The following is a 24693-nucleotide window of genomic DNA, read 5'->3' on the forward strand; positions in this document are numbered from 1 at the left end:
TGTTGGCAATACACTTCTGTCAAATATAGAAAATATGTCGCAGAGGAAGCAAAATAAAACGCAAAAAGCTTTTCCTTTGCTATTTATGTAGTTTTCGAGGCAAAAACAGTAGTTTGGTTGTAATTTGCGTAATTTGTGTAAAAAATGGATGATACGGAGTTACGCACTGTCGAACATTCAATTCCGACCGATATTTTGGACGACCTCTTGACGTAAGTTTACCAACAAAATTTTGCAATAATTGTACAATGTGGGCCTTTAGGCGGTTCATAATTTGCGTGCCTGAATCAGCAAAGCAAAATCTTATTCGAATTTGTTTCCAAATCGAATTAGCCCATTGGTTCTATTTAGATTTTTACGTAACGAGTGAAAGTAAATTAAAGACTTGTAGCATTTACGAATTCGCAGCGCACGTATTCCAGGTATTTATTAGACTTGATCAAGTGGTTTCGTGCTAAAATTGTGGTTCTAGCACATACCGTCACTGCAAAAAGAGCGCCACAAACTTAATCAGATTTTGGCCGAATGGAAAGAGTACAAACAGACTGTGCCCACTTATGGGGCTATTCTCCTCTCGGAGGGGATGAGCCACGTTTTGTTAGTTCAGAGCTACTTCGCCAAGTCGTCCTGGGGATTCCCCAAAGGTAAGGATACGGGTTACTTTAGATTAGGATTAGGATAGATGGCGCATTTAAAAATACAGACAGATATAGAGCATTCAATTTTCACTAATATCGTAAACAACATTTCACAGTATTTTTTGAGAAAATCTATATAATTTATAGGTAAGGTCAACGAAGAGGAAGATCCAGCGCACTGTGCGATTCGGGAAGTCCTTGAAGAAACAGGTTTCGATATTACCAACTACATATCGGCCGATGAGTGGCTTGAAGCAACCATCAACGATCAACTTGTGCGTCTTTACATCATTAAAAATATACCAATGGACACGAAATTCCAACCAAAAACGCGCTACGAAATCAAAGCTTGCGAATGGTTTCCTGTTGCTGATTTGCCCAATAGCAAAAAAGATGTCACACCGAAAATTAAAATGGGCGTTAATGCCAATGCGTTTTTCATGGTTTTGCCTTTCGTTAAACGTTTGAAAATGATTTGTAATGTTGGTAAAAAAGCGCGACATAAGTCGGCAAGTGTGAGCGAAATGGACTACAGTTTGAATAAAACTCGGGTTAAATCAGAGACGGCCGTAAAAAATAATGGTAAAAAAACAACAGAGAGACGACACTCGAAACGTCAATTGTTTATTGATGATAAAAGTGTTGATTTTTGTGCACCATCTTGGCTCAATTTTAAGTTTGACAGAACTGCCATTATGGAATGCATTCCTTAAATGTGATATTTATTTCATTTATTGCCAGTAACTGTGTGATTAATTTTTTCTGCAATATGTTCACTTGAAGCGGCTTTAATTTCGGTAGGTTTTTTCTTGTTGAGTTTAAGCAGTATTGAAATTAGAATCAAGGCTGACTACTTCAAGTAGGTTCTTTTATTTTTTAACAATGAAATTGTGCATTTTTAGTTTGATCCTACACTACAAATAAATTATTTTCGAGCACTTATTTTTTTTATTGCCATATCCTCAGTAGTACAATAACCTTGAGATTCCTTTTTTCTCCTTTAACATTAACGCTTGATTTGCGTTTTGAAGGAGACATAATTTTCGAAGGTAAGTATCAAAGTGTTCATAAATATTTCATTTTGTTAACTGTATAAAAAAAATTCAAATAATGTTTAAGCAATAGTTTTCATAGTAATGTAATGGATAATTGGTTAATTAGTTGGTCTGGTTTTGTTTCCCAGACATATCATTGAGGAAGTTTCCAAAATGTTATTATTTATTTTCATCATAATAGTACTCAAATCAAGAAATTGAATGCAAAAGAATGAATTCGATAGTTTTAAAAATAATAAAAATATAAGTTTTTTTTGTCTGCCGGTTTGACAGCGGTCCAGCTTTGAGCCTGATGACGTCACGCGGCATAAACTGTTCACAAGGTAGCGGCGATTTACACACTACTTTTCCTTTCGGCATTGTATTGAGATCTCTGGATAATTTTAATGACTTAAAAGAAATAAATATTGAAAGTGTTATTTGTGATGATTGAAGTAATTTGTTTAACTAGATACAGTAATAAATTACTAATAACTAATAATAATCACACAAAAATCAGCGTTTGCGATTTTTTTTTGCTATAGGAGATATAGGAGTGCAATAGCTAAATGGAAAAAATTGAGGAACAGCGAAGTAATTTTGGCGAGACCAGTAAAGCGCGCGATCTGTCAAACTTCGAACTTTGAGGTCTCATAACTTTTTTATTTTGCGAATATAAAATTGAAAAGTACCATTAGTTTTACAATTATGAAGACTATTAATGGTAATAATTTCAAAAAAATGGAAACTTCCTCATTGTAAGTAAGAGTTATCTTAATGTAGAGTTGAGGCGCATTTGGTCGTATGCAACCCACCCTGTCACCGCTGCGCTTATCAATGTTAGTTAACATGATTTTTAAGTTAGTGCATTTTTGTGCGAAAGGGAATTATCAATTTTTGTATGGGAATCTGGAGTTAGTCTTAGCTTGGCCCTTACTAAAGAAAAACCAAATAAATGTGTGGTGTTAAATCCGAGTATTATTTCTATTAACGAACCGATTTAAAAAAAAATTATTTTCTCAATTACGTCAATACTTTTGAAAAAGTGGAACTGTTTTAATGTAAAATGAACTGGGGAATTGATTGGCATCGAGAAAATCTCCAAATTCCCGATAGTAATTATGGTAACAATACACTCACCCATATTATCGCGTTTTTGTGGCCTTCTTTTTCTTTAAACGAACTAACTGTAATAAAGAAAAAACATTCTTTTTATATTCAACGTTAACATGGTTTAAGAGACTGAAAAAATATAGAAAAATTTAAATAAAATACTGACCCTTTAATCCTGACCCTGGTAGGGCTATTCTCTTCATTTCATTTAACACGTTACACATCACACACTTTCCTTAAAACACTAAAATCCACGAGAATTTCACAATTTATTTTAATCGGATTGAAAATCAAAATGGTGGTGTCTACGCACCTACTACAATACGGGATTCTTTTCACTTAACACTGTATTCACTGTTTATAATTATTTAACGAAAAATTTAAAACTTGGCATTAGTCACACGCGGCGATTCAATTATTAACTTATTAATCACTCGTTTAATTTCATTTATCATTGTAATTAATTATTGTGCACAACCGACGCAACCACGACAAACACAGCCAACTGACTGACTGTGCGACTAGACGAAGCGCACCATGACGTGATGACGTCATGAGTTCGTCATGTTGTTGGGTGTCTGTCGCGGTCGGTTGTATGCAAAAAAATTATTACAATAATAAATGAAATTAAACGTGAGTGATTAATAAGTTAATTACTGAATCGTCGCGTGATATTATTGCCAACATTTATATTTTTCGATAATTATAAACAGTGAATGCAGCGTTAACTCAAAAGACGCTAAACTCCCACAACGTAGTGTGTGTTGACACAGCCATCTTAATTTTAAATTCTTTTTAAAATAAATTGTGGAATTTTAGTGATAAAACTTCATAACAAACATTGGTGTTTTAAAGAAAATGTGTTGTTGTGTATAATGTGTTAAATGGAATGAAGATAATAGATTAATAGCGCTTCTAGGTCCAGGATTAAAGGGTCAGTATTTTATTTAAATTTTTCTATGTATAACTTTGCAGTCTCTATGTCCATGTTAACGTTGCATGTGAAAAGAATGTACTTTTTTCTATTACAGTAAGTCCGTTTAAAGAAGAAGAAGGTCACAAGAGATTCGATATGGGTGAGTGTCTTGCTTCTTGTTACCGTAATTATATTTTTTATTTATTTTAAAAATTCATTTAAAAAAACTATCGGAAAATTTGATTGTATACACTCAGAAAATAATCAGTTTGTTTGGTGTTTTACTGGTGGCGCAGTTGGCAACGGTGTCGGCAACCATCTTTACACGTTGCATAAGTTTGAAACATAATTTGTCGGGGATTCGAAATATTCAAAAAACATGAGTTCGAACTTACTCCTGAACAGTAATTGAGTTGACCGCTAAAATTTTAGATAAGAAATTTTAATTTTTGTGGAAAGTTTGTAAAGAATGCGTAGAATCATCTGTAGAATTCACTAGAACAAACCGTGTTACTCTAGGAATTTCAGTTTTCGAGTTTAATCATTAAAATGCCTCTGTAATCGGAACAACTTTATTTAATTTTTTGTTTATTGTAACTGGCAACCGGTTGATACGACAAATATCTGTCATTTAAAACCACAGATCAAGTAAACCCTTTTTTGCGTAAAAACCAATGTACCTACTTTTATAATGTATGTTGTACGTATAAGAATTGAATTGAATTCTTTATTTTGTTAACAAGTATGACTATCCAATTTCACTTGTGGTTATTGACTACATAACTTTTTGAAAGAAATAAGGAAATTTATTTTTATAATTCTTAATGTAAACATAACAGAAAAATATCAGTAATTTTTATTAAATTAATCATGATTACATAAATAATGACAAATGTTAGTTGCGCTTTCATGTCGACTCTGATTAATTGTTTCTTGCTATTTATTTCTCAGTCTAGTCTGAAGAATGTTTCTCTCATAAATAATAAAATTCTAGTCTAAATAGCGTATTTTACGGTTCATCTCTGTTGACATCCAACCTCTTCAACTGAAATACTCAACAATCACAAAATCGTCCTAAAAATTTCCCTCTTCTCTTACTTCTTTCTCATCTGCAATCGTATATCGTTCTACAATCCTCATTGGTCCAAGATTCGGTGCAGCCAAGGCATGTTTATAAAGCAGAGCTGCAGCAACTCCACCCAAAATAGGCCCAGCCCAATAAACCTAAAATTCTGTAAAAAAATACACCAAAAAAATCGGATTTCTTTTACCCAATGATCAGTCCAATTATTGGCGATTAAAGCCGACCCGAAACTCCTTGCTGGGTTCATACTAGAACCAGTGAAGTCAACAGTGGCTAAATGACCCACTGCCACAGCCATTCCAATAGCTAGAGTTGCTGCAGGTTTGGCTTGAGGTTTATTAGGATCGCAGACGCCACAAATAACAAGAATTAGAACAAATCCGAGAAAAAATTCAACCCCAAAGCCTTGAATTGGGCTAAAACCGGGGGCTAATTGTGTGTTACCAAGCCCCGATTTGTGCAAATCTTCGGGGGTAAGGGCCTAAAAAATGACTTACTGACAGAAATTCCGAAAAAAAAAACTTACTTTTAAGACCGCTGATCCGGCTAAAGCCCCCAGACATTGCACAATAATGTAAAGAATTCCTTTCACTATTCCAATATTGCCGGTGGCCATCATTCCAGCTGTGACAGCTGGGTTTATGTGCCCACCACTCACATGCTCAATAGTCTGAAAACAGGGCGGTAAGTGCGTGTTTTCCACATTACTGAGTCATTACTTGGGCTAGAATAAAGATGACGAGTCCGAAAGTGAGCGCAATCAATACTAAACTCGGGGGTTTCCCTGAAATGTGGGTACAGGAAGCACAACCGAAGAAATTGAGAAGGACATTAGCCAGAAATTCAGCTAAAAGTGCTTTCCATATTGCATTTTTGTTTTTCAATTCATTGATTCCGAGGGTTTCGTGGAAGTTTCCCATTTCTAGAAACAGAGGAACTGAATCATTGTAGTTTTTTTTAAAACACCTGTAGGTTCCAGGAAGGTAATTTGGTGTTTCATGAGAGTGAATCAAAACTAGATTCCGTCACGATTCAATCAAGTTTTTCCTTTGTTGCATTATAGAAAGTTTCCGAGCAAACATTTTTCCTTAGTTGATTTAAAGTTTTTTTATTTGAAATGGGCGACGTGAAATTGCACGCAAGGTAAAATATCCTACGAGAATTTGTTTTTCAATTCTACTAATTATAGTGAACGAATTAGTTATTGTTTTGTTGGTAGACAAATAATTCACTATTCCACAGAAAAAAAAAGACGTACTATCACAAGTTTTAATACCTTCTTTTAAATATTGCTTTTCTTTTTTTGATAAAATAATTGTGTTGAAATGGGGAATTTCAGAATTTTTAAAGGTAAAGTTTTGTATGTATTTCAAGTGAGTCGAATCAATCATTATGTATTAGATATTTTGCCACTAAAATAATAAATGCTGCACGTCGCATTAATTAGAATAATAAGAGTGTTTGCTGAAATTTTGTCACATTTTTGCTAATGACGATAATAAATTCCCGATCAAGTTTTGAATGTGTCGAACAAATAAAAACTAAGAGTACGAACCTTCAAGGATTCACAAGATTCCAAAAATCAATACAACTATTGATCCAATCAATTAAATCAATTCCTTGGACTAATTTATTAATTAAACGCGAAAAATCGGACAGATGGTAAAGTTTCACACACCAATGCACCACTTTCCGCACGAATTCATAAATTAATAGCAAGCTTTTATATAAATCCAAACAGTGGCGTTTATGAAGACTTTTACAGCTTTTTATACAGGTTAATGTAGTTTGGCAAAGTGTCAGAATACTTTTTGGTATAATTTTATTGGCTAATAATTATTATTTTTGTGATATCATCAACAATTATTAAGCGTGTCCGGCTCGAAATTTTCTTTTGTTATAGATACTTGCAATTTTTAACGCATCGTAAATATAAAAATGCACACGGATGCAATATTTTTGGCTCTTATTATGACATTGTAAAAATATTTGGTGGATGCGCCCCAAAAAAGGCAATTTTTGTTCGCCTTGACGGCCCACATTTTTTGCATTTTAATTAACCGAAACAATAATCATCAAGATCATCTACATAATGATGTCATAACGCGATCATATTTTTATAAAATCTGATTTTGTCATCGAAAATAACCTTTCAGGAAGCGTAAAAATATTTTCTTTGTGTTTTTGAGCCCAACCTAAATTTAATTTTCTAAAATTAGTTGAATTTGTTGAATAAATATTTTGGGCTTTTCATATTTTGATCGCTATTTATTTGACCTTAAATTGTTTTGCTTCAGATTGAGTCAAGTGAATTAATAAAAAACTGTCGGCACTTGTCACAAATACTTAAGATTTCGATTCTGCTTCGATAAGAGATAAAAATTTCGTAACAAGTTGTTAACAAATCGACTAAACAAAACGTTTTGCTCTAGACGCACACACTGATCTATAAAATAAACACCACTTAATTCACCTTAAGGCAAAACAGTTTCAATTTTTGTTTGGTACTCACCTTGACGTGAACCCTGGTACCAGTTTTGATTCGATGAGCTTAAAACTTGAACTGAATTTGATTCAAGATAGAAGTGGGATTTTTGCTCTCATCGACAAGTGGGGGAATAATAATTATTGCTTACTTCTATTTGCAATTAGAGCCCGAAAATTATCGAGATTTTCGAATCAAAAGTGTGACACAATTGCCTATATTTAGCGCCCCAAAACACCAATTATCTAATCAGAAGCTCCCACACCTCAACGAATTAAGCCCGATTAAAATAAAGTGTGCATTTATTTGTTGATGCAACTGCTTTACATATTTAATCAAAATTAAAAACAAACTGCTGGCAACAATGAATTGGCTAATTTTAACCAAACATTGATAAATCACTACTTGGACCAGTAAACACCACCCGAATTTTCCAATTTTTATTCTCGTTTGAAACACTAAATAGTAGATTACGTCACTTGGAGTAAAAGTGATACTTTATGTGGCGAAGCTGAACATTATTTAAGGTAAATAATCCAGCCGAGACACATAAAGTATCACTTTTACTACGGATAACATACTACTTTTTATCCGTTAAATTGACAAAAATTTGTAGTTGGTGAAAGTAAAAAGGCTTAGGCGCAAAAGTAAAACTTTTACTCTATGGCAGAAGAATACAACTTTTGCCGCATTTAGTCATTTAGTCATGAAATTCGTCACTTTAAAATATTTTATGGCTCACAATATAATTTGCGGTTTCTGAAGCTAAACTTTACGATATTTAAATTAGTTTTATAAAAAATTGTTGGCCACTTTTTACCTCGAAACTTTTGGTCCTAATTAACGAATATTTCGTGTGTCCATTAATTAAGTGTTCACTTTCTTTGTTTTTTTACGGAATTGGATTGCTTTGATGGAATTGAGTCGAAATTAATTTAGTTGTATGACAATGCAGAGCGATTGTAGTTATATCAAGTCGTTGTATGTGACTTGTAATATTTTGGGGTTTTTGCCTCCTCATAACTTGGGTACGAATCCATTGCCTGTTAGTTTGCGCTTTAAAATCTACACTTTGTGTCACATTTTTCTCTCAATTTTTGTGTTTTTCTACTCTTCGTTCGGTCGAGAAACGTATCTTTACGATAGTTATGATACAACGGTTGGCATCACTGATAAAATCGCAAATGTGACCCTATCACTACTCAGTGTGGTTTTACGTGTGTTTTTTGTATTTTGGAATGGTAAAAGTTTGAAGGAGTTTCTCAATAGAGCTTACGAAATTTCGAAAAAAGAGGAATTTAAATGTTTCTCACCTCGTTATTTTAATTTACAATTTATTGGTTTTAATTGCTACATGGTTTTAATTATTGGGTTCGATGGTTGGGTCTGGAATTCTACGGTAGGGTTTAGGATTTTTCGGTATTACGTTGGCAGAAGTGTGATGTATTATGCGAGCAATACTGTTGTGTTCTTCGTCTCTCATTCGGCTTTGATTATAAAGCGGTTGTTCGTGTCTTTGAATTTGTTATTGGAGGATGAATTGGGGAAAATTCTGGGTTGTAAGAAGCCAGAATTGAGAAAAATTCGCATTTATTACAACCAAATCTACGGTCTTTGTGACAATTTTAATAAAATTTTTGGGTTTGTGATCCTGTCAGTGATCATTTTCACAATTTCCTACATTTTAAATTTGACCGATTTGTTGCTGGTTTACGCTGTGAGAAAAAAGGAAATCAAAGGTTTCACCTATGGAAATGATTTGATCGTTTTGAGCATTTTATGGATGTTGACACTTTTAGTAAGTTGTGAAAATTTCGCTCTAATAATTTTTGTAGATTTTTTCGTTTTTTTTGGCACACTCGTGTGCCAAAGCTGTTTCAGAAACTGATCAAATCACAACGATTTGCTTCAATTATTTGAACAAAATCTCAACAGTACCGAAGAATTACGAAGAATTTGTCCTTAAAGAAGAAATTAATTTATTGCTACGGCAAGTTACAATCCGGCGTCCGAAATTTTCAGCAGCTGGTTTTTTTCCCGTTGATTTCACTTTGCTCGGTTTCATTTTAGCAAGTGTCACTTCTTACATTATTGTATAAATCCAATTTATTCAATAAAACAATCACGACAGCTTGAATTATAAAAAATCTTACACACGAAATATGCCAGCACAACTCTTACTGAGCGCTTGTACCGAAACCAAAATTAAAGACCGAAAAATTTACTTGTGTCTGTGTTTGGTTGCAGTTTTGCATTATTTTATTTTAGGAAGTGTTCCCGAAAATTTAATTTATTTGTCGTTTCTTTTAACAAAGTGTCTAAATTTCGACAAAACCAAACATTTGGCTTGGCTATTGACCAGTTTGAAGCCTTTTTTTCGGCAAACTTCAGTCACAATTTTTTATGTCAACACACTGATATTTAGTGCAACGTTTTTGTGCTTCATTTTATTGTCTCATTGTTATTTTGGTGATAAAATTGTGATGGCTTTGTTGACTTTTGAGTTACTTTCGGTTCAAATCACTCTAACATCGTTGCTACAAACCGTGAAAACTTTGGTTTTGTTTGTAAGACAGTCGAGGGTCAATTATTATAAATTTCCCGATGGGGATGTAAAGAGAGCGGAAAATGGTGACTTACTCATCACCGGTTGGTTTTCAGCAGTTCTGGAGTGTGAAAAAAGCAAAAATACATCCCAAGACGTGAAAAACATGACTAAGATTTTGGTTAAAGTCCACCAAGCGATTTTCAGATTATTTGAAATTTTTACCTGGGTTTTAATAATTTTATTTTTCAACACTTTGATTGTGAATGATGTTCCCAAATCAGCACATTTCTCAGTCATAATGGTACGTAAAAACGAGAAATTACACACTAAACCAATTTTCAGATTTCTATGGCATTGACTTATCGCAAAACAATTAATAAAATCGATTCGTTCGCATTACAAGTCTTCAAGTTTTACATTCACACAATTTCGGATAATTACACCCTTGAAGAACAAGAATTGCGCCAAGAATTGTCGCTTGTCATGAAATTTATTCCAAGTTTTAATTTTTTACGCTTGAATCAAATTCCATTGTTGTCTTTCACTTTCTTAATTATATTTCGTTTCATGTTTGAGTAATTGTTTGTAACGTGTAGCTATGGCACTAATAAATTGGATTATGGATTTAATTCACTTGAAACTGTCTACGATATTTTCCCTACTTCCATCAAACAATGGGCGAAAAATTTGCAATTTGGTCCATAGAATGTCCACAATTGTGTGTTTGTTGCTCATTTGTGCTATTAATTTATACGCTAGACAAACAACGTACTACAATCATATTCAAAATTTGAGGAAAATGGTTGATGTCCTCATACATGTTTTCACAACTTTGAGTAATATTAATTCGGTGGTTTTGGCGTTTTTGAGGAGCGAGGTTTGGTCTGTTCTTGTTGCAAAAACAGAAATAAGGAATAGAGGGAACGTAATTTTCTATGCCTTGACTTTTCTTTATTTGTTTTATGGTTATTGCGAAATTAGTTTTTATGCAAAGATCAATCCGTTTATTGTGATTTTTTTGTTTCCGGAACTCGTTAACAATTTTCTTATTTTGCTTTCCATTTTAAACATTAATTATTTTGCAAATCAATTGAAAGATATGTTAGTGGTGTTTCGGCAAGGTTTGGAAAATGAAAAATTTAAATTAAATTTCTTGGCTAAAAATGAAGCTAATCCATTTATCGTGTCACGAATTTTTGGTTTACAATCACGTTGTGATTACCACTTTAATTATTTTATCAAAATTTGTACAAAAATCGATGCTTTTAATAAAATCTACGGTTGGCAGATTCTCATTTTTGCAGCCACTTTGCTCGTTTTCATGTACGACAGTTTGAACCAAGTTTTTACAGAAGTTGCTCGAAGTAATCACATGTCGGACATTGTTTCAATCAAATTATTCAAATGCTTCAATTTTGTGGTAAAAAAAACCATGATAATTATTTAGTGATTAACAATTTTGTAGATTTATGGAATTTTATTAATCCGTCCATGCTTTAAATTCAACGGGGAAATGGACAAAATTGTGACAATTTTGCGTAAAATTTTAATCGACTTGCCACAAACGCAAAATACCGACTTTTGCCATCACTTAAAAATCAAACTAATTTTTCTTTTGAAACAAATCGAGATGAAAAAACCCTATTTCACAGCCGGTGGCTTTTTCCAAGTCAATTACGTCATGTTGGTACACATTTTAAATGGACTTACGTCGTATTTGCTGGTCACACAACAAGCCAGCTGAGAAATTCAACTCTTGTGGCTTTTTAACCACTCCAAACGATTCCAGTTTCAGTGAGAGAAAATAAGGCGTTGTTTTCTATGAAAAATTAAATTTTTTGAACATTTCGGTGGTTTTTCAGCTAATTAGATTGTAAAATTTTGTGCAAATAAACACAAAATTTGTTAAAAAATAGTGTTATTCCTTTCACTATATTTATTTTATTATTATTTTGAAAATTACAAATTATTTCGCAAAATTTCGTTAAAAACAAGCCCATCAAACTTTACTGAAATGCTAAATTTATGATTTCTGACTGTTTATGCACGTTTTTGGAATAAAAACTAGGTTTCATTCGATAATTTGTGATGAAGATAAATAGTCCAAAAAAACTTTTTTCACAAAATCTTGTCAAATCACACCTGATAATCACAACTTTTTGTGATTTCTCGTTAAAAGTCAGCCGGCAATTTACAGAATTTTGCTGAAAATGCTTTGTATCCTTTTTCAAAATCAAGATTTTTTTGAAAGATAATCTGTGGTGAATTCTGTGCAGTATAATAGTAAAGATATTCTTTTAATAGACTCATCCTGTATAACTTATAATAACGATAACCAGTAAAAAAATATATTCAATCTGGTAAAAAGGGGTGTAAATCTCAGTGATTTTTAATTTTCAAACTTTTTATTGTTAATAATAATTAGGTAATACAGTCAGTCTCTACGATAAATGATTGTGCATTTATTCGATAAACTGTATCGAAATGATGATGTAAGAAGTAACACTCCCGAAAATGAACCCAAGCAGAGTGAAATCGACGGGAAAAAACCCAGCTGCTGAAAATTTGGGGGTCCGTGAAGTTGATTGTTGGGCCAAAAGAGCCAATTCCTCTTTTATTGTTTGATCTTTGATTGAAACTGGCATTGTTGGAATCTCGTTCAACCAATAGAAGCAGATTTTGGCGATTTTTTCGGCCTCTGAAGTGGCTCCAGCACAGCCATAAGCCAACAAAATCGTGAACAACTGTGACCAAAAATATTGAAATTTTTTTTTCCACAAACTTACAAGCAATGTGGTGATCCATAATGCACACAAAATGACCAAATTTGTCCCAAACGAGACTCCTTCAATATTTCGACTCTTGCTCATTCCATAAACCAGGAACAAATCGGTCAAATTCAGCACATAAGTGATCACAACGATGATAATCTCAAGCATTGCCAAGCCATAAATGTTGTTAAAAGCATCAACAAGTTCGCAAATACTGTTGTAGTTTTTCCTGACACGTCTTAGATCGTAACAATTGAGTTTATTTGGTGGTGTTTTAGCTGATTTAAACTCAGCGAGGAAAAACTCATGTCTACCGTCAATTTCACAAATTAGGTTTTTCATAATGTTGTCAAACGCGATTCCTAAAGACGTGAAAAAACGCTTAATTGGCAAAACCGAATGAAAAATTAGGAAAATCGTAGTGTTGCACACGTAATAAGTGAAACTACGTCCAATGTAGTATTGGAACATTCGCACACCGACTGAACTTATCCACAAATAGGCGTCAAACAGCAGTAACAACACCATATACAAGTTGAAAATAGCAAAATTCATTCGGAAAGATTTTTTCGAACAACAGTTAAAAATCTCCTGTTTGGACAGCTCATACCCTTGATTGAAAAACGACTTTATCACTTTACCTTTCGAAAAAACTAAAATAATTCGTAACGAAACGTTGAAAAACGTCAACATAAAATTGGCAATTTTGTCCGTTATTGCCACAGTCATGTTCATCGAGCCGTAAATAAAATTCTCACGTCCGTAGGAAGAGTGCGCATAAAGGGCGATTATGATAAAAATGTGGACAATTGTATAAAGTTTAAAACGTAGGGAAACCGGAGTTACGGTGTTACCGAGACTATGAGGTGGTGTAACTGCAAGAAAATTGCACAAATAGTAAAGCGGTTTCATGTTACGCCAACCGGGCACTTCTTTCATTTTGTCAAATAAGACTGACGTGTTTTAAACTGGCACATAATTGCGTGTTTATTCAGGAATATTGCTTTAATTAAAACGAAGTAATAACGCATTCATCACGATTGTCACCCGGGAAAGTAAACGATACCGCACGTGGATAATAAATTAAAAAACAAAAAAAAAGAAGTGGGTGAATAAGAAAGAGCCGGCGAATATTTGGAATTTTTATTTACAAAATATTAGCATATTAAATTTAGAGTATTTTATTTATATTGATATACAACTGTGTCATTATTGTTAACATTTGGTATATTTATTAATTTAGATATAAACGTTTACTTAACCAACATTTAAGAGAGAAACCTAGAAATATGAATTCAGTCATGTTCTGAAATGCCCTATCTTGTATTGGCAAAGCCTGAAAACAAATCCGATTTGTGGAGGAGGCTCACATAGATAGGAATGCAGTCATTTGAGCTTAAAATTTTTGTGGAATGGTTAAAAAATGCACAAAGAGAAAGAGAGAAAAAATGTTAGTAAACTAAACATGAACTATAACTTAAGCACGGTTAGCTAAACTTACGACTCTCACGTCAACAATATTTTACATAACTCTGTGATGATGACCCAACAACGGTGGTGGTGGTAATGATTTATTACCAACAAACACGAATATAATTCTTATTTAACAATAATACAATTTATAAAAATGCATCTCTCCTCAATAAATATTCACGAATAAATATCTAGACGACTTTTTTTATTTCTTAAACAATCTAACCTAAACGAATCGAATAATTGCACCAATAATGAAAATATTGCTTTGGCTTATTTTACACAACAGCCGATTGGTTAAGAAATAGAAAACGGTGTGAGTATTGGAATTTAAGTAATCGCCTTTGATCGGTCATTTTGTTCAATATGCTCAACATCGCTGGGACGAGTCCATTAAATTAATAGGTAATTCCCCGCATCATCCATTAATTTTGATGTCTTCAAGTTAAACTTTTATTAAACAATAACTGAATCAAAAGTAACGCACAAAATTCATATCAAAAAATGTTCAATCTATATTAGAAGATTATTAACTTTTTTATTTTTAACAATACATTTTTAGAGAGACATAGTTTCTATCCAATAAATCTAATGATTTCAAAAACTTTGCAAGATTAATAAAAGTCTAATTAAAAAACATCAATATAATAAAAAAAATACTTGAAAATAGTATTGGGGTTAAAATCTATTGATGTAATACATGGTGATTTTTAAAAAAACGACAGACTTAGAAGTTTTATTTCAATAACTAAAAAAATATTAAATGGCTGTTAATGTGGTATAAGCTGACGCTTTTAAAGTTTTTGTAAATGTCATAGCATACTGTGAGCTAGATTCATATTTTTTTTTCATTAATTGAAAAATATTAGTTTTTTTCGCACATGTGCAAGATGTTCTAGTTTTACTAAAATTTTTTGTTTAAAAAAAATCAAATATGAAAAAAGTAACAAAATCTAGTTGTAACAATAAGACAATGTCATTATTAAGTCAAAAAGCAATACTGCCTATTGTTTTTTAATATTCTTGCAATGTCAATATTTTTATTGACACTATGCAACTAGATTTTGTTAACTTTTTTCAACTTTAATATATTTTTTTAAATAACAACTTTTAGTAAAAATAAAACATAATATGCATATTTTTATCAAATAAACTAACACCTATGAAAATATGGGTCCCAATTTAAAAATAATAAGTTACGAATAGCCCACAATAGCTTATACTACATTAAGTCACTTAATTAAGTTTTTTAATTTTCAAAATCGGGCCATATACAATTTTTTTCAAATCACCTTGTATATAAATGGACTTGTCCACGCTGTATAATTGGTCCAAAAATATAAGAGGAACAACAATCGAGTACTTTCACTAAAACAATTCAATCATCAATAAGCGTTTCAGTTACACGTACTAAACCTAGAAAAATATACACAATTTACACCATAATCGGATCCTCACAATCTTCCATAACTTTAACATCCGACGACAATTGTCTTTTCAATTTAACCGGAAACGTACCATCGCCACTCGAGATGGATCGAACAACTGGTAATCTAACCTTATTATTATCATCACCAATGCACGAAATATCATCCAAACTACCATCACCATCAGTCGACAACATATCATCATCGGACATGGCATGTGTTAGTGTGGGCAACGTCGACGTCAAATGTTCCTTCTCCTTCTGAATCTCCTGGATGTGGTCCACTAGAAGATGCTCCTCATCGTTATTTTGCTGCTGTGGTTGATTACTCGGCATTAACTCTTCTGGACTGAACACTTTGGAACTTCTTAGCGACGATAAACGATTAGTTGCGGCTTGACATGCCGTATCAAGAGTATCGATATCGTCAAGGGTGGCGCGAACTTTACGCAACTGTTCCTTAATTATAGTTTCAATGCATTGCGTTTGACTGCTGATATCTTGCAAACTATCTTGAGCCGGCACAACTTTATTAGTTCGTAAAACGCACGGTGCGAAAACAATCGCAAGGGAGGCAGCACTCATTCGATTAACTTCCTCATGTAGGGCAACACGTGCCAAATGAAACACTAACCGTTCCATTAAATCATAGTTAGCCGGCGGCAATTTTTTCAAAATATCGTATAACGTTGCTACGCGATCTTGTGGATCCTCGAGGTTGGCAGCAGTGATGAAATTCTCATAGCATTCAAACGTGAGCAATGGTTCTGGCATTTCGCGAAGGAAACATTTGAGGACTGAAGCGAGCACGTGCACTTGATATTTTTCAAAATCGACTTCGTCCGGATTTTCGTCCATTTTCGATTTGAGTTCTTTGATTTTCGAACTAACGCCCGATTTTCGGTAAATCCCCTCCGTGTAACTACCACGCATTTCAATCGTACGCAACAAACGTTCAATAACAAGCGGGACTTTACTGTTTTCCGTAATCAGTGATACCAACGGTACGCCAAAAACACGACACTCACTTCCCTCCTCTTTGTTGCAATTGGTCGCGTTAGTGTAACACTTCTTATGACACGTCAGCTTACATGATTGACACACGAGACCGCGTTCAATTGGCCACATGAAAAACGAGTTACAAATTTCGCAAGCAGTCGGTATATTAATGATTGTCAAAAGGAACGTATGACCTTTATGTTTGTACGTTTCCAATTTGCGTTTTTTCTCTTTTTTTCGTTTGGTTTTATTCGGTTTTTCTTCGGCTCGTGTCGACATGAATTCGTTCATGAAGCCACGGAATGCATTTACACCCATTGTTACCGGAAAATCAACATCGTTTTCTTTTTGTTCCCTTTGACAAACCGTTTGCATTGCTTGCATGAAATTCATAATCAAGTCTTTATATCGTATACAACCGGCGTCGAACCCGTGTTTTGTGGCCGCACTGTATATCTGTACCAAGTTATCTTTAAACTCACGCAACGCTTGCTTGAAAACACGGTCGACTTCGCTTGGCTTTTCCCCGACTTCGCTTTCAATCTTCATGATTTTATCGGTGATGAATTGTTGCATTAAAGTCAGTTCTTCAGTTCCTGTGATAATTTGATCGCTGCGATCGGTAAATTCCGACGTTCCGGTTAGGTTAAATCGGCCAAAATCGTACGGTGTTCGGGAGTGTTTGCGTTGTTTCCGCCTACTGCTCGTACATGATTGGTCGCATGGCATTTTACAAACACTGCGATTTTGGATGCATTTCGTATGAAATAGTTTCTTGCAATTGGAACATTTGTAGACATGTGTGAGAAAAACATCGACTTTTTCGCCACAAAACGCACACAAATCATCTTTTTGCAAACGATGTATTTTACGGAACGTATGTCCGGCAATAGAAAAACTATTCTTTTGCCATTTGAAATCATCGGTTGGTAGGTCACTAACACTGGCTTTTGTTGCCGGATCACTGTTTCTACGTCGTAGATCCAAAGCGATATTGTGACGTTGTCGTTTCGGTGTGAGTGATGGTTTAATCAAGTCGTCTTTGTGTAAAGTTTTTGTTTCTTCAATTGTTCCCAGAATCGCACTCTTGTCCAAACTTCCACTGTCTGTCACCTCTTCGCCTAAACTCTTCACGTGACCACGTTTTGTTTTACGCACACTACGACTTGGCACTTCTGGTTTACCCAAAATTTGTTCTAATTTGTTCGGTGTGTGATCATTTCCATAATAGACGTCTGTTTTATCGTCACTTGTTCGTATGATATCGCGATTTGTTCGTCGTACCGGTGGTAGACTTTTTAATCCAGTGGCGCTAACAGGTGGCGCCCGTGTTAATTGTCGTTTTGTTGTTTCCTCATTTTTGAACACCTCCTCTGATGAAAAACTACCAACAGTTGGTGGAGCTGAATGTGTACAAAATGTTTCCGAATCGGTGCTTTGTGTTGACCATTGTTTTGGACCACCTTTCTGACGTGATAAAAGTGATTCGGTACTTTGACGAGGAGATGTTAACGAATCATCACTGTTTTTACGATGATGATGCGACTGTGGATCGTAATCGAGTTCGGAATAATCGATCGTTTTGTGTGTTTTGCTGATTTTTCGTTTTGATTCGTCGAGAATAACACCCTCCTTTTTTGTATTCTCCAATCTAGAAGGGGACAAAAACAAAAATTTTAAAAAATGGCGAACTACGTAACTGCAGTGCCGATTATTGGAGGTGTTCTAAATGAAACCCATCCGTAACCCCCCAAATTTGGAAATGGCGGACGTTCAAGAAACCAGAGGATGACTGACGTGCGACTAGGGCATCGTCAGAGTCCATTGGTTGCTGGATCGACCACGTGACCGCACGTTACTGAGCAGATCAGCCTACTGAACTAAAGCGATCAATGTTCAGCTGTGCCATCACTGACACACACCTCCAACGAAATAAGAGAGGGGATTCGTATATATAGTTATAGGGGAACGGCGAGCAGTAGTGAGATGTAACCTCCAAATAATGACACTTTTTTTTCCAAACGATTTATTCGTTTTTCAACCAGAAACTAATTATTTTTGAACCAAAAAATTATTTATTAAAGTCGTTTTCTTCACAAAACTAATTTATAAATCATCAAAATTGACCGCAGTTATGTTACTTTAGCATTTTTGCTTGATTTATTTTGTACTATACAAACAAAAAACCAAATTAATCTTATTTTGCCTGACTCATTCGATTTAGCTCGTTTTTAGATAAAAGTATTGTCACTTCTACTCCTTTCTTCAGATTAAATCCATAATTACATTATTTTTGCCGTGTTCTTATTCGGTTTTCAAACAAATAAAAACAATTCACCACATGAAGCTAAAAATTAACAGCATATTGCACTTTGTTTTTTTTATTTTATTACATTCCGTTTTATTATTATGCTAAAGGGTGAGTGCATTTTAATTAAATTTGGTATTTTTTTTACCTTAAACAGTACAGTGACTAACTTACCGGTTATTTTGATTGTAAAGAAAATAAGTTGGCGACGTATGAGCTGGCAATGATAGAGTTGACCTCAAACTAAGCCTGCTATGATGTGCGTCCAATTCTCCGTCACCACTTCTACAACCAAAAATTAATAAAATTGAATAAAACACTTGAAACATACTCGTCGGAATCCAAATCTTTGATTCGTGACAAATCGTTCGAATTGAAGAGATTTTCGTAGTGGGAAGGCTGTAAAAATTGCACTTATTTTCATTTCGTGGTTATTTTATTAGGAAACTTACTTTAACGGCAAGCAATTTCTTTCGCAACAAAAACCCTCGACAATGAGCTTGAAACGTGACGATTTTTCCACGAATTTTCAACCAATCGCTGCGGCACTTGTATCCTCTCCAAGCCTTCTGTATTTTGAGCACAGCATTCAATTTTTTGATATTTTTCTGAACTAGAAACATTCTACAGTAGGACTGTATCGTAATGACGGCACTTTTAATCCTGAGAAATCTTCTTCGTTCCAAACAGACACGAAACCATCTTTGCAACGTAATAATACTTGCCATTATCTGTTGATGCAATTTACAATCTAATTTGTGCTTTTCTGATTCGCGCAAAAACACTTTACTGCCACCCAATTGATAATTATCTCTATCTAAGTTAAGCGTCGCTAAGAAATGTCGCACATCATTTTGCGAACTGAGCAAGCCTTTCGGTAACAAAATCCGATACAATTGTATAAACTCATCGTAGGTTAACCGGACATTAAAACCGGCCTGTCTTATCCTCACCGTTTCCAACATTCCAGTATATCTCAACTGTCTTTGAACCGTTTCATCATCAAACTGATTCGGTATTTTATTACTATTCGATTTTATACAACGAATAAAGAACGGATTCGCCTGATTCAACGTATCCATGAGCGAATGAAGCGATTGTTGAAATTGAGCCGTTACCGTCATTGGTTGTTTACGTGCTTTACCAAGCTGACCTTGATTCGTTGCAGTTATACCGGTACGACCGGCAAGTGTTTTAACCGATTGCAAATTTTTCAAACCCTTCTTGCTACGCTCACGTGGACGAAACGACTTGTTCTTCCTAAAGCAGCGAGAAAAAACAATGTCAGAAATCACAAGTGGGTGATTTTTACACAAAAACATGCAAAAACCCATGCTCTGGTTAGTAAGATGAGGAAACAAAGCTGTAATTTGATTGTTAGGGCACCAAGCGCTAGTTTACGCAGAAAAAGTAGCTCAAATATATGTTGTCAATAACTATGATTTCTGAGGAATTACCATCGGCATAGTTATTAACAACGTATCAAGTGCATGTTTCAGAGTTTAGTTTTGTCCAGTGGCCTCCACCGATTGTTTTTCGTACGATTTTTACATACATTACAATTTGATTTGCTCTCTGAATGGCTCTTGCTTCGTCGGGACATAGCACTCTTTCTAATGCCGAATTCGGATTGTTTCCTGTTGAATCTTTTCTTCTTCGTTCATCGTCAAGTGTTTTATTACTAGCAATGCCTCCTACAGCTCTATTTCGTTGATAAAATTGCGGCCAAGAGAGTCTGTTATAGTTATTATTGCTAGGAACTTCGTTGTTTTCGTTGTTTCTTCCAAGTCTATTGATTGAGAGGATGTTTCGTTGCTTGCTAAATACGAGTTCAAGGAAAAAAATAAATAACAATGATTTAAACCACCTCTCAATCAATCAAATAAAAAAAATCACAGTTAGTTCATGCTTTAAAAAAGAGAAACATGCTTATGTTGATGAGGAAATAATATCAAAACTATAATATGGATCAAGGTAATAAAATTTTATAAAAAAATCTTCGAGGTTTATGAACATGAAACTAGATAAAAGAACGTCAACCGTTTACCACTTACGCAATTCTGTTAACTGTGAGGTTCACAGCAGAAACTGTCACGAGGTGGCTATAGAACCGAATAACAATTTGATAAAAAACAAAAAGAAAATTTCCTCAAACACACTAGTGACTAGTCCAAAATCACAACTTGCTTGATTCGTATTCTTTTTTTTTACTATAGTAAAAAAAGATAGATGGTGCCACTAATCAAGTTAGTTGTATCAAACACACACACACACACACACAAAATAGTTACAAACCTGATAATATTTTCGTTAGGGGTATGATTGCGTTGGTAACGCTGTTGTATGTTGTTTTTATTTCCATCAACGCGACCTTGTCGATGTTTTCTTCCAGCTTCATGAAATGCAAAATAAGCGCGAAAAAATGCCCGTACTATAGCCCAACGAAATACTGCAACAGGATCAGCACCAACCAATTCACGAACAAATGCCATTGAGCTATTTTTCAAAACACCGACAATATCTTGTCGCATTAAATCGAGATTTTTCTCACGCATATCGGTCACTTGGTATTTCACTTTACCAGCATAGTGAACAACGATAAATGCGCCTTCTTTCTTCTGCGGCTTGTTGTAGAATTTGTTGTCTTTGTGTACGGTGTTGAATTTTTGGAGGAGGGTCTCGTTGGTGGCCCCAGGAAAACTAAAATTGTTATTTGTGTATAATAAAATTGTTATTTTCTAACCACGTTCTTAAAGTACAATCTGTGTTTTTTGCAAAATTTTAATAACATAAATCAAGTTTTTTAAATTAATTCAAAAGTTTTGTCAAAAATAAGCCATAAAAATCTTTTATTTAATCTCAGTGTTTTGATAAAACAAATCGTCAAGCTTATTTTTTCTACTTACTTGCACTGATCATCCAAAAGACACAATAAACCGTTCGGTTTGCCTTCAATCAACTGTAGACATCCGGTATTGTCCATAAAGTCGATGTTATTCCAACGAATTCCCTCCTTCCGGTACTCTTCTTGTTCATATTTGAAAACATGCTGATTAAAATAATACTGCAAGTGTTCATTGGCGTAATTAATACACAACTGTTCGAAGCTATTATTCAATCCGAAATCTTCAAAACCGAAAATATCCAAAACACCAATCGAATTCCCTTGATGTTCCCTTAACGTATCCTTCTTGGACAATAGGGCATGATTCACTTGCAAAACAATCCAATCAAAAAGTGCTCCATATAAACATTTAGCCATCGCATCACGACTTGCTATAGCTTCGGGTAATTTATACGTAATAACGAGGGTTTCCCCCGATGCTCGTGCTTTTTTCGCCGTTAAAGCTTGCAATAGTGTCTCTTGTTTGACACGCAACAATTCCGAAATTAAAAACACAACTTCGGGATTTTTTACACCGACTGATTCGTCGTGATGGTACGCCGGTCGTCGTGGTTGAAATTCAACATTGCCTAGCAACAACACAGCGGAAAGTACCGAAAACAATCGACGTTGTTTTTCAGCGGTGAAACCCACCATCTCCATTGATTGTTTCAATCGGGAGAATTCGTAACTTTCGTCAACGTTTTCCAACGAATGACATGATTTGTTCAGGTAGTAATACTGATCGGGGGTTTTTAAATGCAAGATTTGTTTTTCTTGTTCGGTGGCGCCCTCTAATAAATAGTAGAAAACGTGATAATTGCGTTCGTTGCGCCCTTGTGAACAAATTCGCGATTTTTCAAGTAAATATTTCTGGACAACGGCTCCATGAACCATTCCGTTTTCTTTGTAATTAACTTGGATGAATTTTCCGAAACGACTTGAATTGTTATTGTGTGCTGTTTTAGCGTTTCCGAATGCTTCCAATACAGGACCGGCACTTAGAATTGTCTGTTCCACTCCACTACCGTGTGAACCTTTCTGACTTAAGGCGGTTAAGTGGTGGAGGAGAAAATTTGTACTTTCGGTTTTTCCCGAACCACTTTCGCCACTTATGACAATACATTGGTTTTTGCGATCTTTTAGCATACAGTAGTAGGCTGTGTCAGCAACAGCAAATATATGAGGTGGTAAATTCGGGCCTAGTTTGCGATTTTGGTACAATTTCACATATTTCGGATTGTAAATTGGATAGAATTTGAACGGATTGAGTGCGATTAGAATCGAGCCAACGTATGTGTAGATGTGACCGGCAACGAAACGTGCACGAAGATTGTCGAGTAATGTTTGTTCGTTCAAGTCCGGCAATTGGCATAAATCGGGGTATTCCCGGTCTTTTGGCTGGTAGAGAAAACGGTGGAAGTAGTCTTTAATGAGTTGGGGGTCCATTACGAACTGGTCCTGCCATCCAAAGTCGCTTATCTTCTCGCGGAGGTAGAACCTGAGGAAATAAGCACAATTTTGAAGTTAAATGTCATTCAAGATGTCATTTTTTTTTAAATCAATGTCATTCATCTTGGGGCAAGTTGGCAACTGCGAAAAAATCAGCGTTGCCAATTAGAAAATTACCTGTATGACGATTGATCCGTGCGGTTTTTGGGCCAGAGCATCATCACCTGGACCGGATTTTCGGAGGGGGCCAACCGGCGCTCCTTGCAGTCCTCTCCAAAGTCATCTCCTATGACTTCGGCCAACTCATAGGTGACGTTTTCATTGAGCAAGAGTCGTTCCACAATACACGAAACGATCTCTTCGGACGTGGTTTGTTTGCTGGCTTCCACTGACAAGGCTTCATAGAGCGCCGACAAGGCCCCCACGTACACTTGCACAATGTACCGGTTGTTCTCCGTCGTTGACATGGCGAATGGTCAATTGGCACCAGAGAGTGGCATTGTGGGGGCTGTCTTCACCTGATTTGGCATATTTACCCCGTTTTTCTGCAAAAAAATCATTTCGATAACTGTCAATTGTGTTAATGGGCACAGCCTACTCGATTGGTTGGTTCTCTCACATTCGGTGATTATTTACAACAATAAACATACCTAAACCGATTATTGTTAGACTGTAAGTGTTATTCAAGGGGTTGTTGTCACAATTTAGCCAAAATTTTCCAAAAAAAAAAATTGTTTTAACTGTCATTAGTGTCATCAGGCACAGCCGCACAGCCTACTCGAGGGTTGGTTTTGAGAAAAAAGGGGGTCACATTATGATTACTTGCGGACTAATTGAAATAATTAATTGAATGATTTCATGCAACACAATGACAATATGACAGAGCAACCAAACATAATAACTGCAATGTATCCGCCCATATGACCAACGAAACATACTTTTACACCGTACACGTACCTCGGTTTAGACACTCCTAAAACGACAACAGAGGGGTCTTGAGACTCACACTGAGCCGAAAAACTTCCATTTCATTGTGATTTAACAGTTATCACGCAAAAGAGGGCCAACAACCACCATTTTTTTTATTATCAACTCACTGGACAAACTTCATCGCAGGAGGCTCTCGCGTATCAAGGACGCAACACGTGACTTGCGCGCCAATTATGAATCACGCGCCGACAAAGAGATAATTCTTGTGTTCCTGATGACACAATTATTCAAAGAATTCAAAAATGACTCTCAACCCTTACAAAATTACCAATCGATGAAAATTATCACGGTCTGATAACAAATAGTTTGATTAGATAATTGATGATTCATTTAAAAGCAAACAAAAAAATTTACGACCTCTACGGGGATTACCAAAAATTGCTCACTTGATAATTTTTTTATTTATTCATTACTAACTTTTAAAAATTGTTCAAAAACGATAACTTCGTTGTCTCCTTGTTTGAGAAAGGGTACAGGTAAGTAGATGCTTCCCGGAAATAGTGAATGGAACCACTATAAGATGGTGACGATTTTGTCGTTAATTAGGGTAAAGTACGGTTAATTGGCGGATA

General features: G+C 35.0%; 4 protein-coding genes across 7 annotated transcripts; 1 reads left to right on the forward strand and 3 right to left on the reverse strand.

Annotated features, from left to right (window-relative positions):
* The first annotated feature begins 1 nt into the window (after position 1).
* Positions 2-1576, forward strand: DCP2 (Decapping protein 2). The gene is made up of 4 exons (XM_963335.5): positions 2-212; positions 263-422; positions 473-644; positions 786-1576. Exons 1-4 carry the CDS (start codon positions 145-147, stop codon positions 1349-1351), a joined length of 966 nt encoding a protein of 321 aa, XP_968428.1. The 5' UTR covers positions 2-144; the 3' UTR covers positions 1352-1576.
* Positions 1577-4541: 2965 nt separating this feature from the next.
* Prip (prip) lies at positions 4542-7504 on the reverse strand. Its single transcript, XM_008192181.3, has 6 exons — positions 7298-7504; positions 5505-5707; positions 5312-5455; positions 4973-5266; positions 4800-4925; positions 4542-4746 (listed from the first exon to the last, which is right to left on the reverse strand). Exons 2-6 carry the CDS (start codon positions 5703-5705, stop codon positions 4711-4713), a joined length of 801 nt encoding a protein of 266 aa, XP_008190403.1. The 5' UTR covers positions 5706-5707; positions 7298-7504; the 3' UTR covers positions 4542-4710.
* A 4697-nt stretch (positions 7505-12201) lies between these two features.
* Positions 12202-13599, reverse strand: LOC656666 (gustatory receptor candidate 57). The gene is made up of 2 exons (XM_015977451.2): positions 12605-13599; positions 12202-12562 (listed from the first exon to the last, which is right to left on the reverse strand). Exons 1-2 carry the CDS (start codon positions 13526-13528, stop codon positions 12281-12283), a joined length of 1206 nt encoding a protein of 401 aa, XP_015832937.2. The 5' UTR covers positions 13529-13599; the 3' UTR covers positions 12202-12280.
* Positions 13600-13718: 119 nt separating this feature from the next.
* On the reverse strand, positions 13719-24348 carry LOC656579 (myosin 9). 4 transcript variants are annotated; one of them, XM_015977445.2, is made up of 9 exons: positions 24089-24348; positions 23309-23676; positions 21702-23180; positions 21091-21495; positions 20850-20897; positions 19248-20055; positions 19127-19194; positions 18970-19080; positions 13719-18138 (listed from the first exon to the last, which is right to left on the reverse strand). In XM_015977445.2, exons 2-9 carry the CDS (start codon positions 23596-23598, stop codon positions 15498-15500), a joined length of 5850 nt encoding a protein of 1949 aa, XP_015832931.2. In that variant the 5' UTR covers positions 23599-23676; positions 24089-24348; the 3' UTR covers positions 13719-15497. The 4 variants fall into 4 exon arrangements, with proteins under 4 accessions (XP_015832931.2, XP_008190400.2, XP_008190401.2 ...); XM_008192178.3 differs by lacking the exon at positions 20850-20897 and adding an exon at positions 20351-20614 and having other exon boundaries at positions 24089-24347; XM_008192179.3 differs by lacking the exons at positions 20850-20897; positions 24089-24348 and adding exons at positions 20351-20614; positions 23782-24048.
* Positions 24349-24693: the final 345 nt, after the last annotated feature.

This window comes from Tribolium castaneum, chromosome 4 (genome assembly GCF_031307605.1).
Source record: "Tribolium castaneum strain GA2 chromosome 4, icTriCast1.1, whole genome shotgun sequence".
Lineage (NCBI taxonomy): Eukaryota > Metazoa > Arthropoda > Insecta > Coleoptera > Tenebrionidae > Tribolium > Tribolium castaneum.